The sequence below is a fragment of the Moschus berezovskii genome, chromosome 1, assembly GCF_049115385.1.
Source record: "Moschus berezovskii isolate FMDL1 chromosome 1, NW_MosBer_1.0, whole genome shotgun sequence".
NCBI classification, from domain to species: domain Eukaryota; kingdom Metazoa; phylum Chordata; class Mammalia; order Artiodactyla; family Moschidae; genus Moschus; species Moschus berezovskii.
In genome coordinates this window covers 104264766-104281427 of record NC_142460.1, presented here as the reverse complement: position 1 = coordinate 104281427, position 16662 = coordinate 104264766, and the positions used below count along the sequence as shown (strand labels likewise).

Genomic DNA, 16662 nt, shown 5'->3' with positions numbered 1-16662 from the left:
CACCTGAAACTAACACTGTTGTAGCCACAGGTTCTGGGAAGCAAACTCACTCAGAGGGACAGTGCAGATAGTGGAGTGCAGTTTGTTACACCGGTGGGTCCAAGGCAGAGTCTCCTTTTAGCCAAGGACCCTGACCGACTTTTGTGAAAACCTTATATACCTTAAGTGTACTGCTCAAGCCCACATCCCCAAATTCATTAAACCTAGACTGGAAAGTGTTAAAGGGAGATGCAATCCAGTTGCAGCCATGATTCATAATCAGAAGGGTCAGGTATACATTGTAGCTTACACCAATGGGTGCCATAAAGATTACAAAGGTGATTGACTACATAGGGGATTATTGCATTCTTTTTGGCAACGGGAAATCTTGGTTTGGAATCGTGTTTATCAGTCTAGGGGGCCACTTTGGCCATAGGTATATTATCCCCTTGGCTACCACGCACATAAGTCCAAAGCTCACTGAAAGTGCAAGATGGAGTTTCCTTCTTTTTCAAGATGGCGTCAGCTCAGCCTGTTCCTTTCCTCCCTCAACACAACGTTGTAAATCAACTATACTCCAATGTGAACGAAACATTTAAAAAAAAAGAGGAACTGTATTGCCTTTTGAAATTTTCTACTTTTTCTAGGATGAAAGACAGTGTCATCATATTTAAAATGATTACCATAGTATCTGAAATCTTTCCTTAGTTCTAGTTTTGGCTGTTATATATATATAATCTGATATAGTAATATATATATATATTATCTGATATAATAGTGCCTTGTGTTGGGAGGGAAAACTTGACCAACTGAAATCCGAATGGTGGGGAGAAGACTGTGAATTAACTGACAGTGAACGGATTGACAGGGGAAAGGACAAGGTTTAGTCACACTTGTACTGGGAGAACTAAGAAATGAGTGAATCACTAAACAACCAGAGGGAGAGGCTTATCTACGAGTTTAATGAAACTTGGGGTGTGAGGGGGGAGGGATTTAGGTTTCCTTGGAAAATATGAAGAGCTTTATTGGGCTCTTTGATAGTAATGAACAGTTGGATTTGCCCCACTTCCCAGTGCTAAGGGCCTGTCTTCTCCCAAACAGTAAACTCCCTCCCAGGAAGGCCAGCATAGTTTTGCCATTAATCTTGTATTTTCTTAGGCTCTATTTCCATTTCAACGTCTTTTTCTGTGTGGCTGCTGATTGTTCACATTTTCAGCTTACAGTAATCTTACTTACTGTTTTGGTGGGCTCCTAATCCTTTGATTTGCTTACTATTTTTTAAAAAATAAAGCTCTTTTAGGAGTCTGCTGCTGCTGCTGCTAGCTTATATTAGAAATAACGTTCTCAACAAAGACTTTCTTCTAACTGGTATTTGTTAAATGGTTTCTTTCAGTGAGGAATATGACAACAATGATTATTTTCTAGTGATCCTACTGAAACAGTTTATGTCCACATTAAAAGTTTTTATATTTAATCTTAATAGCAAATGACTAATTCAATCAGAGAAAGGTGATTATAGCATAAGATTTTTAATTATTTTTTGAAATATTTTTTGAAAGATGATGTTGATTGTTCTATTAATTTTCATGCAGAAACTTTTCAGAGTCATTGCACCTCCTTTGAATGCAGGAAAGACGCTAACAGGTATTAATTTTCTAAGCCTTAATGTTTTTCTCTTCTTTGTGTTTAAAAATATTATTTAAATACACAGATTTCACCAATTTTATGTGTACAGTGTGAATTTTGATAATTGTGCATGATCATATAACAACTGACATATTCAAATTGTAGAAGGAGCTATGTAATTCCACACTAAAAGGTTTCCTCCTGTCCCTTGTACTCTACTCCCCACAGTCCCATCCCCTGGCAATTTCTGACCTACTGTGTTTTTTTTTTAACTACTGTTCATGTAAATAGAATTACATAGTATTTAATTTTGGTGTTTTATTTATTTCACTTAGCACAGTGTTTTTGAGATTCATCCATGTTGTTGCATATATAATTTTGTTCCCTTCAGTTGCTGAAAATGGTAATCTGTGGGTTGGATATACTGTCATTGGTTTATCTACTCATCAGTTGAAGGACCCAGTTGCTTCTGTTTTGGAGCTATTATAAGTAATGCTGCTCCATTTGTGAATGAGTTTTGTTATGTTTTTAATTAAACTTTTTATTATGAGGAAATTGTAGATTCACATGCAATTGTATGAAATGACACAAGAGATCCTGTATACTGTTTACCCATTTTCTCTCAGTGGTAACATCTTGCAAAACTAAAGCAGAGTATCACAACCAAATATTCACATTGATTCAGTCACAGTACAGAACACTTTTGTCACCACAGGTATCCCTTATGTTGTTCATATCCCCCATTGCTGACCCATAGCTGTGAATAAGTTTTTTTGGGCATGTGTTCACTCTTCTTGAACAACTATCTAAAATTAGAATGGATGGATTATTGTATAGTAAATGTATGTTTTACTTTCTGAAGTATTGCTGTTTGGTTTTTCAAAATGAGTATACTGTTTTACGTTCCCATCAGCAGTATGAGAGAGTTCTGATAGCTCCATATCTTTGCACACACTTGGTATTGTCAGTCTTTAAAAATATTTAGCCATTCTAAGTGAGTGGTTAATGGTATCTCATTGTGGTTAAAATTTTATTTCCCTCATGCTTAGTGATGTTCAGCATCTTTTCATGTGCTTTTGCCCATTCATGTATCCTTTTTTGTATGAATCATCTATTTAAATCTTTTAGCACTTTCTAGAAAGGTAGAGAAGAGGTGTTATTTCACTTCATATTATTGAATTCTGGGTGTGTGAAATCTCCATCAGAGCCTTTTAGAGTCCTTATGTAGTCTGGATACAGTTCAGTTTCAGTTCAGTCGCTCAGTCATGTCCAACTCTTTGCGACCCCATGAATCACAGCACGCCAGGCCTCCCTGTCCATCACCAACTCCCGGAGTTCACTCAAACTCACATCCATCGAGTCGGTGATGCCATCCAGCCATCTCATTCTCTGTCGTCCTCTTCTCCTCCCGCCCCCAATCCCTCCCAGCATCAGAGTCTTTTCCAGTGAGTCAACTCGTCTCATGAGGTAGCCAAAGTATTGGAGTTTCAGCTTTAGCATCAGTCCTTCCAATGAACACCCAGGATTGATCTCCTTTAGAATGGACTGCTTAGCCTTTATTATTTACTTCATCTTGCCTTGGGTTTATTTATTTATTATTTTTAGTTTCTTGGGGTGAAAGTCTAGATTACTGATTTGAACGCTTTCTTCCTTTTTTTTGTTAAAAAAAAAATACGTGTTTATAGCTGCAAATATCTTTAAGCAGTGCTTTAGCTGCATTCTGTAAGTTGTGTCTGTTGTATCCTTATTTTCATTCATGTTGAAGTATTTTCTAATTTGCCTTGCTGCTGCTTCTGCTAAGTTGCTTCAGTCGTGTCTGACTCTGAGCGACCCCATAGACGGCCCACCAGGCTCCCTTGTCCCTGGGATTCTCCAGGCAAGAACACTGGAATGGGTTGCCATTTCCTTCTCCAATAATTTGTCTTGAGATATTGGTTATTTAGAAGTATGTTGTTTAATTTCCACATATTTTTGGATTTCTCACATTTCCTTCTGATACTGATTTCTCACTTTTTTCCATTGTGCTTAGAGAATATACTTTGTATGGTTTCTATTTTTTTAGTTTATTGAAATTTATAGCCTAACATATGGCCTGTTCTGGAGAATATCCCAAGTGCACTTGAAAATAATGAATGTGTTTTGTTGTTGAGTAGAATGTTCTATAGATGTCTGTTAGATTTAGTTGGCTTATAGTTTTGTTCAAGACTTCTGTTTCCTGTTCATCTTCCTCTAATTGTTCTATCCATTATCGCAAAATGAGTATCTAAATGTTATTGTTGAAATACCTATTTCTTACTTTAGGTCTGTCAGCTTTTATTTTATTTTGGAGTTCTGATGTAGACAGTTTGGAGTTCTGTAGTAGACAGCTTACAATTCTGCCTTATTAGCCTTTATTTCCTGCTTGTGCAGATCCTCAAAGTCAGGCCTGGGTTGTAAGTCTTTTCAGGTCTTTCCTGCATGTGTCCACAGCCCTTTACCTGTACATGTCCATGTCCTTCTAGAGTTCCAGAAATATTTTGGACATTTTGAAAGCCCCTGAAGACCTCCATTCTCCAGTTTTTCCTTTTAAATTTTCTGGTGGGTTTTTAGTCAGTTCCTTCTGGTGTACTGCCTCTGACACCTGTAAAGTTAAATATCCCTTGAGGATAGTGCTCTTTGCTTCGAGTAAACTCTGAGTCAGGACAGAAAAAGATAAGCCCTAGAATGCAGCTTTTAAGTGAGCTGCCAGATAGGTTAGACAGTGATAGTTCTCTAAGGGATGGGCTTTCGGGGGCACTCCAGACCCATTTTGCCCCCTTGAATGGTTGCTGGTTTTCACAGCTGCCACAGTTGCAAGGCTGTTGGTTTCAAAGCTATGGTGAAGCTGGGAAAAAGCGAGTGGGATTAGGTAATGTTAAACCACCGTGAAGCTCACTGTTCTTAATGAGATTCAGGCATTTTCCTTGAATTAAACATTCCTAGGATTATTGGAAGCCTTAAATAATTTTTAGAGTTCTGGAAAAGTTGATTTTGATCATATCTGCCAATGTTCTTTGCTTTCATGAAGGAGCAGATTATTGGAGGTTCTCCCTGCATCATCTTATAGGTCAGACCCTCTGGCTTTTGTTTTTGTTTGGTTTGGCCTTTTTCCTCTCTGTCCTTGTCCTTGGATGGTTTCTGTTGCTCTGCCTTCAGGTTCACTGTCTTTCATGTCAACTCAGCTGTTAAATCCATTCTGAGTATTTATCTTCCATGATCATATTTTATAGTTCTGCAGTTTTCATTAGGTTCTTTTTTTATTGCTTCTGTTTCTCTCCAGCATCTCTTCATTTATCTATTCTAATTTTCATGTGTTGAAACATATTTTGTTTTGTTTCATTGAGGATAAATATAATAGTTGATTTAAAATTCTTATCACTTCTAACATTTTGTTCATTTCAGGTTTGGACTTGATTTTCTTTTCCCTTAAGAAAAACATAATATGTTTTATTTTCTTGTTTCACATGAAATATGATGAAATATTTTAGATTGTATCATGGATATTTGAATGTTACATTATGGAGATTCTGGATTCTGTTATTTTTTTCCACCAATAATTTTTTCTCATTGTTTTATCAGGTAATTTTCTTGGCTGGGCTTGAATTGCAAACTCTGTTTCTGTTGTGGCTCCAGTCTCTTCTCAAAAGGTCCTTTGTCCTTAGCTGGTTTGCTTTGATTCTGTTCCATCTATGTGACTTAAGGGTCAGTCAGTAATGAAGATAATCAAGTTTGAAGATCCTCTTTCTGGCTTACTTTTTTATAAGATTCTGCCAGTCGGTTGACTGTTCACATCACCTAACTTCTTGAGCTCCCCAACCAGAAAGATTGCTGGTTTTCCCATGTGAGCCCTCAGCTGCTACTGTGCTTGGCACACAGACTGCACTTGGTCTCAGACTGCAAACCTCCAGTGATGGTAATTTACTTGTGTACATCCCTGTCTCCTCTCCTCTGAGCACACAAACTCCACACCAAAACCTAGGACTTTCAGGGGTGAACTCTTGTCTTGGTTCTGACTTTTTTTCTCTGGATGAGCTGCTCTGACTGTTGTTCATACACAGCAGCTTAGGGATCAGTCACTAATCTGGGTAGATAGTTTGAAGATCCCCTCTTTGACTCTTTCTATTATGAGATTTCACTGGTCTCTTCCACTTTCATGGTTTCCTTCACTTTTCTGGTCCCTCTCCCACAAAGATTAGTTTTCCTTCTGTTACAGCCTCTGTGTGCAGTTACTGCGTGGGTGCCAGTCTGTCCTGTTCCCAGAGAATGTGAACTTCCCACCAGATTTGTCTACTACTTCTGTTCCCTTTTCAGTACCTTCAGGTAGCTTTCCATATAATGTCTAGGTTTTGTAGTTTTTTCTTTCTGTAAGGACAGGAGGAGGGAAGATCATTTGGTAGAGCCTTAATCTCTCTTTATTCTTAGTCCCTTTTCAGTAACCCTGAAACTAATCCTTTAACAAACTTGAAAATTACCTTTCATGTATATATGTAGCAAAAATGAAAGCAGAATATAAAAAACTCCCGTGTTCTGGTTCATAAAGCACAACAAATTTTAAAGAATAGAAATCATACAAATCCTGTTCTCAGACCATAATGGTATTAAACTAGAAAATACTAAGTGAAAGAAAGCTGCTGCTGCTGCTGAGTCGCTTCAGTTGTATCCGACTCTGCGTGACCCCAGAGACGGCAGCCCCCCAGGCTCCCCCGTCCCTGGAATTCTCCAGGCAAGAACACTGGAGTGGGTTGCCATTTCCTTCTCCAATGCATAAAAGTAAAAGTGAAGTCGCTCAGCCATGTCCAACTCTTAGCAACCCCATGGACTGCAGCCTACCAGGCTCCTCCATCCATGGGATTTACCAGGCAAGAGTACTGGAGTGGGTTGCCATTTCCTTCTCCAGAAAGAAAGCTGGGAAGTCTCCAAATACTTGGAAATTAAACAACACACTTCTAAATAATATATGGACAAAGGAGAAATCTCAAGAGAAATTTAGCAGTATTTTGAAATAAACGAAAATACTTAAAAAATTTGTGAGATGCAGCTAACGCAGAGCTTCGAGGGAAATTTATAACATTGAATGCATATGTTAGAGAAGAAGAAACATCTAAAATCAGTACTCTAAGCTTCTAGCTTAGGAATTTAGAAAAAGAAGAACAAATTAAATCAAAGTGAGCAAAAGAAAAGTAATGAAAATTAGAACAGACATTAATAAAACTGAAAATAAGAAATCAGTTGAGAAAATTGTTGATGCTGGGGTGGGCAGGGTTTGGTGAAAACCAAAAGCTCTTTCTTTGAAAAGATCAATAAAATCTGAGCCTCTAGCCAGGCTAGCTTGGATAAAAAGGAGAGCAGACACAAAATTACTAATGTCAGAAATGGAAGAAGGGATAGCTGTCCCGATCCTGTGGGCATTAGAATTCTGAGTAATAATAAAAGAGTATTATGGACAATTCTATGCCCATAAGTTTGATAACCCTAATGAAACAGGCCAGTTTTTTGAAGGATACAATTTGCCAAAACTCACACAAGAAGAAATAGATAATCTGAATAAGCCGGTACCTATTAAAGAAATTGAACCAGTAATTAATAAGCTTCCAAAACAGAAAACACTAGGTCCAGTGTGTTTTCACTGATGAATTTTGCTAAACTTAAATTTAAGGGAGAAATTATACCAGTTGTCTACAATCTCTCAGAAGACGGATCTCAGGGAGTATTTTCTAGCTGTTTCTATGAGGCCTGATACCAAAACCAAGACATTATAAGGAAATAAAACTTACAGACCAGTATGTCTCATGAATATAAAAATAAAAATTCTCAACAAAATGTTAGCAAATTGAATCTGTCAAGTTATAAAAAGAATGATACACCACAACCAAGTGGTTTATCCCAGGTGTGCAAGGCTGCTTCAAGATTTGAAAGTCAATTAATGTATTTCATCACATCAGTAGAACAAGAGAAGAAAATCACATGATCATATCAGTAGGTACTGAAAAAGCATTTAACGAAGTTCCATTCCTATTCATGATAAAAACTCTCAGCAACTTAGGAATAGAGAAAAACTTGTGGAACTTGGTAAAGAACATCTACAAAATACCTACAGCTAATTGAGTTTGAGTGAACTCCAGGAGTTGGTGATGGACAGGGAGGCCTGGCGTGCTGTGATTCATGGGGTCGCAAAGAGTCGGACACGACTGAGCAACTGAACTGAATGTCATATTTATTGGTGAGAAACTTAGTGGTGAGGAGCAGCGCAAGGATATCCTTTTCTTACTACTGCTTTTCAACATCATACTGAAAGTCTTAGCTAGTGAAAAAAGATAAGAAAAGGTATATGGATTGGGAAGGAAGAAATAAAACTGTTTACAGGTAACATGATCATTTATGTAGAAAGTCTGAAGGAATTGACCCCAAAACTCCTGGAACTGATTAGCAGTTGTTGCAAGTTTGCAGATACAAAGTTAATATACAAAAGGCAGTCACTTTACTATATACCTTCTGTGAACAAGTGGAATTCGAAAATAAAAGTACACTGCCGTTTATCCGTTTAGTTCGTTCCCTTAGTCGTGTCCAACTCTTTGCATCCCCATGGACTGCAGCACGCCAGGCTTCACCAACTCCTGGAGCTTGCTCAAATTCATGTCCATCAAGTCAGTGATGCCATCCAACCATCTCATCTTCTGTCGTCCCTTCTCCTCCTGCCCTCAACTTTTCCCAGCATCAGGGTGTTTTCCAGTGAGTCAGCTCTTTGCATCAGGTGGCCAAAGTATTACAGCTTCAGCATCAGTCCTTCCAGTGAATATTCAGGACTGATCTCCTTTAGGATGGACTGGTTGGATCTCCTTGCAGTCCAACGGACTCAAGAGTCTTCTCCAACACCACAGTTCAAAAGCATCAATTCTTCGGCACTCAGCTTTCTTCACAGTCCAACTGTCACATCCATACATGACTACTGGAAAAACCATAGCTTTGACTAGATGGACCTTTGTTGGCAAAATAATGTCTCTGCTTTTTAATATGCTGTCTAGGTTGGTCATAACTTCTCTTCCAAGGAGCAAGCATCTTTTTAATTTCATTGTATTTCATGGTATAAATACATTTATATTAGTACCCTTATGTATAAATCTGACAAAGTATGTACAAGATCTAAATGACAACTACGAAACTCTGATGAAAGATATAAAAGAACTCAATAAATGGAGAGATATTCTGTGTTCATGGATAGGAAGACTCAGTGCTGTCATGATGTCATTTTGTACCAATTTGATCTACAGGTTCAGTGTAATCCCAGTCAAAAATCCCAGCAAGTTATTTTTTGGATATTAATAGTCTTATTCTGAAATGTATATGGAGAAGCAAAAGACTCAGGATAGCTAAAACAGTATTGAGAGAGAAGAACAAAGTTGGAGGACTGACATTACCTAACTTCCAGATTTAATGTAAACCTAGCTCAGAGGGTAAAGTGTCTGCCTGCAGTGCAGGAGACCTGGGTTTGATCCCTGGGTCAGGAAGATCCACTGGAGAAGGAAATGGGAACCCACTCCAGTACTCTTGCCTGGAAAATCCTATGGATGGAGAAGCCTGATAAGCTACAGTCCATGGTGTCGCAAAGATCAGACACGACTGAACAACTTCACTTTCACTATAATCAAGACAATGTGGTGTTGGCAAAAGAATCAAAAAATAGATTGGTAGAATAAAATAGCTCAGAAGTAGACTCTCATAAACATAGTTGACTGATCTTTGAAGAAGCTGTTGGTGTAAAGATAGTCTTTTCAACAAATGGTGCTGGAAAAACTGGATATCCACCTGCAAAGTGGCAGCTTTTTAATATGCTGTCTAGGTTGGTCATAGCTTGTCTTCCAAGGAGCAAACGTGAATCTAGAGAATCTAGACACAGACCTTACACCTTTCACAAAAATTAAGTCACAGTGGACCATAGACCTAATTGGAAAATGCAAAACTGTAAAATATCTAGAAGACAACACAAGCAGTAATTTAATTGACTGTAGTCATGGTAATGAATTTTTAGATACAGCACTATCCATGAAAGAAAGATTATTATCCATGAAAGAAGTAATTGATAAGCTGTGCTTCTTTAAAAGTAAAAAATTCTGCTCTGCAAATGACAACATCAAGAGAATGAGAAGGTAATCCAGACTGGGAGAAAATATTTGCAAAAGACTCTTATCCAAAATATATAAATAACTTTTAAAACTTGACAATAAGAAAATGAATAACGCGATTAAACAAAGACTTGAACAGACATCTCAAAGAAGATATGCAGATGGCAAGTAAGCATATTGAAAGATGTTGAGCACCATTAGGGAATTACAGATTAAAACAACAATGGGATGCCAGTACACACCCCCATTAGAATGGCTGAAATCTGAAACACCAACAACACCAAATGCTGGCTAGAATGTGGAGAAATAGGAACTCTCATTTATTGCTGGTGGAAATGCAAAATGGTATTGCCATTGTGGAAGACAGTTTGGCAATTGCTTATAAAACTAAACATGCTTTTATTGTATGATCCAGCAACTGCACTCCTTTATCTGAAGGAGTTGAAAATCTATCTCCACAAAGATGTCACCACAAAGGTGGATAGTAGCTCTCTTCATAACTGCCTAAACTTGGAAGCAACCAAGATGTTCTTTAGTTGGTGAATGAGTGATTAAACTTGGTACATCCATACAATGAAATACTGTTAAGTACTAAAAATAAATGAGCTATCAAGTCATGAAAAGATGTGGAGGAAAATTAAATGCATTACTGAGTGAAAGAAGCCAGTCTGAAAAGGCAACGACTTAGGATTCCAATTATATGACATGATGCAAAAGGCAAAACTGTGGAGAAAAAGAATCAGCGTTTGTTAGGGGTTAAAGGGAATGGAGGGACAAATAGGTAGAGCAGAGGATTTTTAGGGCAGTGAAACTATTCTGTGATATTATAATGGTGGATATGTTACTATACATTTGTCAAAACCCATAGAGTGTACAGGGCTTTCCTGGTAGCTCAGATGGTAAAGAATCTGCCTGCAATGCAGGAGACCCAGGTTTGTTCCCTGAGTCAGGAAGGTCTCCTGGAGAAAGGAATGGCCATCCACTCCAGTATTCTTGCCTGGAGAACTCCATGGACAGACCGTGGGGTCACAAAGAGTTGAACACGACTGAGCGAATGACACATTATAGAGTGTAGGGCACCAGAAGTGAGCCTTACTGTAAACTGTGGGCTTAGGTTGTAATGATATGCTAGTGTATGTTCATTGACGACAAGAAAGGTCTCACTGGTGCAGGGCGTTGGTAGTGTTGGAGGTTGTGTGGTATAGGAATGCGGGATATACAAGAAATCTTTATACCTCCGTCTCAATTTTGCTGTAACATGATTAAAACTTCTCTACAAAAGTAAAAGTTTATTGATTGGAAAAAATATTTGGAATTGAAGCAGAATGTAATTATTCATGTAATTTTGAGCAATTCAAGTTTATTTGCATGTACAACAACACAGACTTGGAGTCTTTATAAAGGATTATTGATTAAGAGATGTACACTTGCTTGCATTATTATAGTATTGTTGTCAAAAATTTCAGTTCATCAGTATTACCAACCATAAATTCCTACCAACCGAAAGGATTGCTGATCACTTCACCCCTTCTTGATGCTTTTATACTATTCTTTGTTAACTTTGATCTTTTGACCTAAACCTTGGTCTAATTATGTTTCCGGTTTCTTTTAACCAAGAAATAAATTTATACTACCAGATGGCAGAATGTTACATCTTAGACATAACTTTAGGATACAAAAGGTCATAAAGAGTGTTTAGTCTTAAGTTTTTTAAACATTTGTGAACAATGAACTTTTTGGCCTAGAATATTGTAGGTAGTAAGAGTCCATGTTACAAATGAGAAGGCATTATAATTATACCTTAATATTAGTTAATTGGTCAAATCATTGCCTGTTCAACACCTTCTCTTGGCCTAAGCTATTAGTTAAGCCAACAATACATAAATGTCTATACGAAGTTTACATCTTTTATTGTATCTGTACCCTTGAATGACTGACTGATTTTGTGTCTGTGAAAAGAATCTATTAGAAATTCTAAAAAAAAGAAAAAAGAATTAAAGTGGTCTTATCTCACTTTTCTATTGTTTGGGAATATACCTAGAGCACCTTAAATGCCACAGGTTTTTTTGTTGTTGTTAGTTGTTGTTTCCACATAAAGATTATATTTCTGAAAAGCTTTTGAGAGAATTGCTAAAGATACTTTTCTATTTTAGATGAGCAAGTTGTTATGGGCAACAAGCTTCTTGTGTATATTAGGTAAGAGGTTTTGAATTTATTTATGTGTATATACTTCTTTTACAAAACTTCTATATTCTCAGAGGTACTGTCATCTCTTAATCTATATAGTGCTTTCATTTTTCAGTGTTCTTTCATGTATAGCCATGCTTCTGAACAATCAGTAATTCTGTCCTCTACCCTTGCTCTCCTCTGCCATATATTTGCAATGTCTAAAGACATTTTGCTTTGTCACAACTGGGATCGGGAGAGATGCCACTGGCATTTAATGCATAGAGGCCAGGGATGCTGCTTAGCATTCTGCAGTGAACAGGATAGTCCCCACAGCAAAGAAAACCGAAATATCAGTAGGGCAGAGGTTGAGAAATCTTGATACAGAGTGTTTTACTTTTACTACCAAGTCTATGGGATATGTTTTTGTCCATATTTTATGTATAAGGGCAAGAAATTAGTTTGCATCATGAACAAAGTTAGTGACTGAAGTAAGCGGAAATGTTTATCTGTTTATTCCTGGATCAGAGTTCTTCTGATAGACTATGCAAGCTCAGAATTCTGTCCTAATAGAGCTTTTACATAGATAACTGGCTGGCAGGCAGGCAGGAAGGTGGCAGAACTGATGGCACATCGTTTTAGCTTCTGTATGCATCAGTTATTAACTTTGAGACCTCTTTCACATTTGTTACATCGATTCTTTAGTATAGAAGAACATATGTAGCATTTACCTTGCTCTTTATCATCTGCACTTTAAACTTTTTAGAATATGCTGGTATCCAGCTGTCTCTAACATTCAAAATTGATGACTACTTCAAAGAGGTTTAAAATTTACTCCTCCCCACCCCCTGCCACCAAAATAAGGACATATTCAGAAGACAGTTTATAACTCAGCCCCCAGAGCTAGTCATTAGCCATTAGGAAGGTCTGGTTTGGAGGTAAAACCGTACAGTTAATTTCTCATGAGATTCTAATTCTCCCCAAAGGCTTGTCCGATTACAAATATTTTTTAGCCTAGCTCATTTCCCATCTTTATTCACCATTCTTAGAACCACTGGATTTAAAAGTCTCTGCGAACCTGAGGCTTTTACCTGATAATAGTATAATGATGCTGTCAGATTCTTTCCAGATGCTGGGTGTAAGACTTCTAGGTAATCTGTCCTTATTCCTTCTTTTTCATTTAGTGCAGCTTGGGTTTTCTTAGGAAAAATAAAAAGAAACAAAAGTCATTACTCAGTCATAGGGTGTGTTATTTCACCACCACCTTCTGTCACCCACATTTTCTGAACTGGCTATCATCTCAGTCTGGATTTGGACCTGACCTACCTGACAAGAGCTGAGCCTGCTTAAACATCAGACTAGTATCTTGGGTTTGAGAACAGTGTATTCCCAGGAAGTTAGCCCATTCAGTTCAGTTCAGTCGCTCAGTCGTGTCCTACTCTTAAGATCCATTCAATTTCTTCTCTTTTAGCTGTTGTCTAGCAGGTCGTGCATATCCACTGGGTGACATCCCTGAAGATCTTGTTCCCTTGGTTAAAAACCAGGTTGGTGCATTTTCATAGCATTTTTACTCTCTTAAAATGCGGTAAAGACAAATTATAATTGAGGGTTGCACATGGGTCCGGAGCTATCTGCTGTGACAAGAGAGAGCCTGCACACCATCACTGGAGCCAGTATTTATAGCTGAGAGAGGTTAGAGAATTTATAACCCAGTGGCAATTTAAACGAAATTCAACCTGGTTTTATTTTATACAAATGGGAATCATTGCTTCAGCAAGATACTTTGTGAGAAAAGAATCAACTTTTTTTTTTTTTTTCCAACTTGCAGGTTTTTGAATTTCTAATTCGCCTGCATTCAACCGAAGCTCCCCCTGAAGAAGAAATCTATCCCTATATTCGGACTTTGCTGCATTTTGACACACGAGAATTTCTAAATGTATTGGCGCTGGTAAGAAATACTGCGATTCTAAGGTATTTTTAAAAAGAGTTGAGGTGATAATTATTTTTAATAGAAAGAAAGATGAATAATAGTCCTTACACAGGTACAGTTTTTATGTCCTAGCAGTAAGTCAGGGTCTCAAAAGTTTTAATTTTGTTGTGCTATCTACAATTTCTAATTCTTTTTCTCCTTCCTACCCTTCCTTTTCTGCATTCTTCCCCTCTCTTTCCTTCCTCCCTGAGTGTCTGTGTCTGTCTGTATGTCTCTTTCTGACACATCCTTATTAAAAAGTTAAAGCAGAGTTAGATGTGGTACATCCTTGATTTCATAAATTGTTATTGTTTGCATACTAAAGATGGCAGATTGCTCTGAATGACATGTGGTGATGATGATAGTAGAAGTAACTGGAGTTGAAATGGAATGTGGAAGCTTCCTGCTGAAAAAATATCCTTATACCTGTTTAGTTTTATGAAAGAGAGGTCTGGGTAAGCCAGATTCTCTGTGAAAATGCCCCTGGGGGAATAATTATATAAAACATGATATATCTTCCTAATTAAGCCATGTTGTAGTTGTTTTTTTAAAAAGATTTTGATAATGTGGACAGTGCTTATATTTTAGTGTCCAGTGAAACAGCAGACTGACAAATTTAAAAAAAAATTGTATGTGCACAATATTTGAAGGAAATATATCTAAATGTTAATAGTGATTATATCTGTGAGATGAAGTAAATTTATTTAATGAACATATAGTGCTCTTATTATAAGTTGAATAATAAACTGTTAAACTTTTAAAAAGTGCCTGTGATAGGGTTGATATTCCACTCATATCACATTTTGCATTACTTTAGTTGGAAAATCTGATTTCAGAAGTAGTAACTTTAATAGCAGAGGAAGAAGGGAAAAGAAACTTGGAAAATGAAAGTCAAATCTAGTTGGTTTAGGAGACCTTCAGTTCAGTTCAGTCGCTCAGTCGTGTCCGACTCTTTGCAACCACATGAATCACAGCACACCAGGCCTCCTTGTCCATCACCAACTCCCGGAGTTCACTCAAACTCATGTCCATCGAGTCAGTGATGCCATCCAGCCATCTCATTCTCTGTCGTCCCCTTCTTCTCCCGCTCCCAATCCCTCCCAGCATCAGAGTCTTTTCCAGTGAGTCAACTCATCGCATGAGGTAGCCAAAGTATTGGAGTTTCAGCTTTAGCATCAGTCCTTCCAATGAACACCCAGGACTGATCTCCTTTAGTATGGACTGGTTTGATCTTCTTGCAGTCCAAGGGACTCTCAAGAGTCTTCTCCAGCACCACAGTTCAAAAGCATCAATTCTTCGGCGATCAGCTTTCTTCACAGTCCAACTCTCACATCCATATGTGACCACTGGAAAAACCATAGCCTTGACTAGACGGACCTTTGTTGGCAAAGTAATGTCTCTGCTTTTTAATATACTATCTAGGCTGGTCATAACTTTCCTTCCAAGGAGTAAGCGTTTTTTAATTTCATGGCTGCAGTCAGCATCTACAGTGATTTTGGAGCCCAAAAAAATAAAGTCTGACACTGTTTCCACTGTTTCCCCATCTATTTCCCATGAAGTGATGGGACCAGATGCCATGATCTTTGTTTTCTGAATGTTGAGCTTCAAGCCAACCCTTTCACTCTCCTCTTTCACTTTTCATCAAGAGGCTTTTGAGTTTCTCTTCACTTTCTGCCATAAGGGTGGTGTCATCTGCATATCTGAGGTTATTGATATTTCTCCCAGCAATCTTGATTCCAGCTTGTGCTTCTTTCAGTCCAGCATTCCTCATGATGTACTCTGCATATAAGTTAAATAAGCAGGGTGACAATATACAACCTTGACGTACTCCTTTTCCTATTTGGAACCAGTCTGTTGTTCCATGTCTAGTTCTAACTGTTGCTTCCTGACCTGCATACAGGTTTCTCAAGAGGCAGGTCAGGTGGTCTGGTATTCCCATCTTTTTCAGAATGTTCCACAGTTTATTGTGATCCACACAGTCAAAGGCTTTGGCATAGTCAATGAAGCAGAAATAGATGGATGTTTTTCTGGAACTCTCTTGCTTTCTCCGAGGTCCAGAATACGATGTAAGTGTATTACATTGTAATAAAAAACTCTTAGTGTCTGTCCTGGAGGAAAAAAAGTGGTAGGGCAGGGGTTCAGAAAGCATCCTAGAGAGCAACAAAGAGTTTTACCTAGTTTTCATTTTTTAAAGGGCTGTCATGGCACTGAAGATCATTTGGGATTATGCTATGTCTAAATTATGATATTGACATTGATAGTAAGACTGCAATAAAATCTACGTCATGTACTTGACAGATATTTGCCAAGTATGTCACACATACTGTACTAACTGTGTGTGTATCCTGGGCTGACAGAATATAAGCCTTGCCTTTGTGGAGGAAGAGGATCCAGCTTGTAGATTAGTAACTATAGCATGGTGTAAGACATGTCACCAGAGATATGAAGGATACTGTAAGAACATTTAGGAGAGGGATCGAACGGAAGGGTCAGCAAGGTGCCTTGGATGAAATGATGTTGATGATAAGTCTCACAGGATGTGTAAAAGTCTGGTTAAGGATAGGGAAAAGTATTTCAGGTAGAAGGACAGAGTGTGTAGAAAGACCTGGAAATAAGATAGAGCAGTGTGTGTTAAGGTAATTGAAAAAAATTCAGTATGGCCACATCTTTAATTGTAAGGAACTCTGCAGAGAGAGAGAGAAATCCAGAGAGGCAGATAGAGACTGAGTTTTATTATCCGTGGTAGGAAGTTTGGACTTTATAGCCGCTGAAGCCTTTTGCCTT

General features: G+C 37.9%; 1 protein-coding gene across 9 annotated transcripts in view; it reads left to right on the top strand.

The window, feature by feature from the left end:
* VPS8 (VPS8 subunit of CORVET complex) overlaps window positions 1-16662 on the top strand; it is a 313442-nt gene that overhangs the window by 107137 nt on the left and 189643 nt on the right. For all 9 annotated transcript variants that reach the window (XR_016038004.1, XM_088838472.1, XM_055408827.2 and 6 more), the window contains exons 24-27: window positions 1572-1623; window positions 11897-11939; window positions 13381-13453; window positions 13738-13857. Coding sequence is in view for 8 of the 9 variants with exons in the window: in XM_088838472.1 (XP_088694598.1) it covers window positions 1572-1623; window positions 11897-11939; window positions 13381-13453; window positions 13738-13857 (288 nt within the window). In the remaining variant the exon portion in view is untranslated. The remainder of the gene's footprint in view (window positions 1-1571; window positions 1624-11896; window positions 11940-13380; window positions 13454-13737; window positions 13858-16662) is intronic.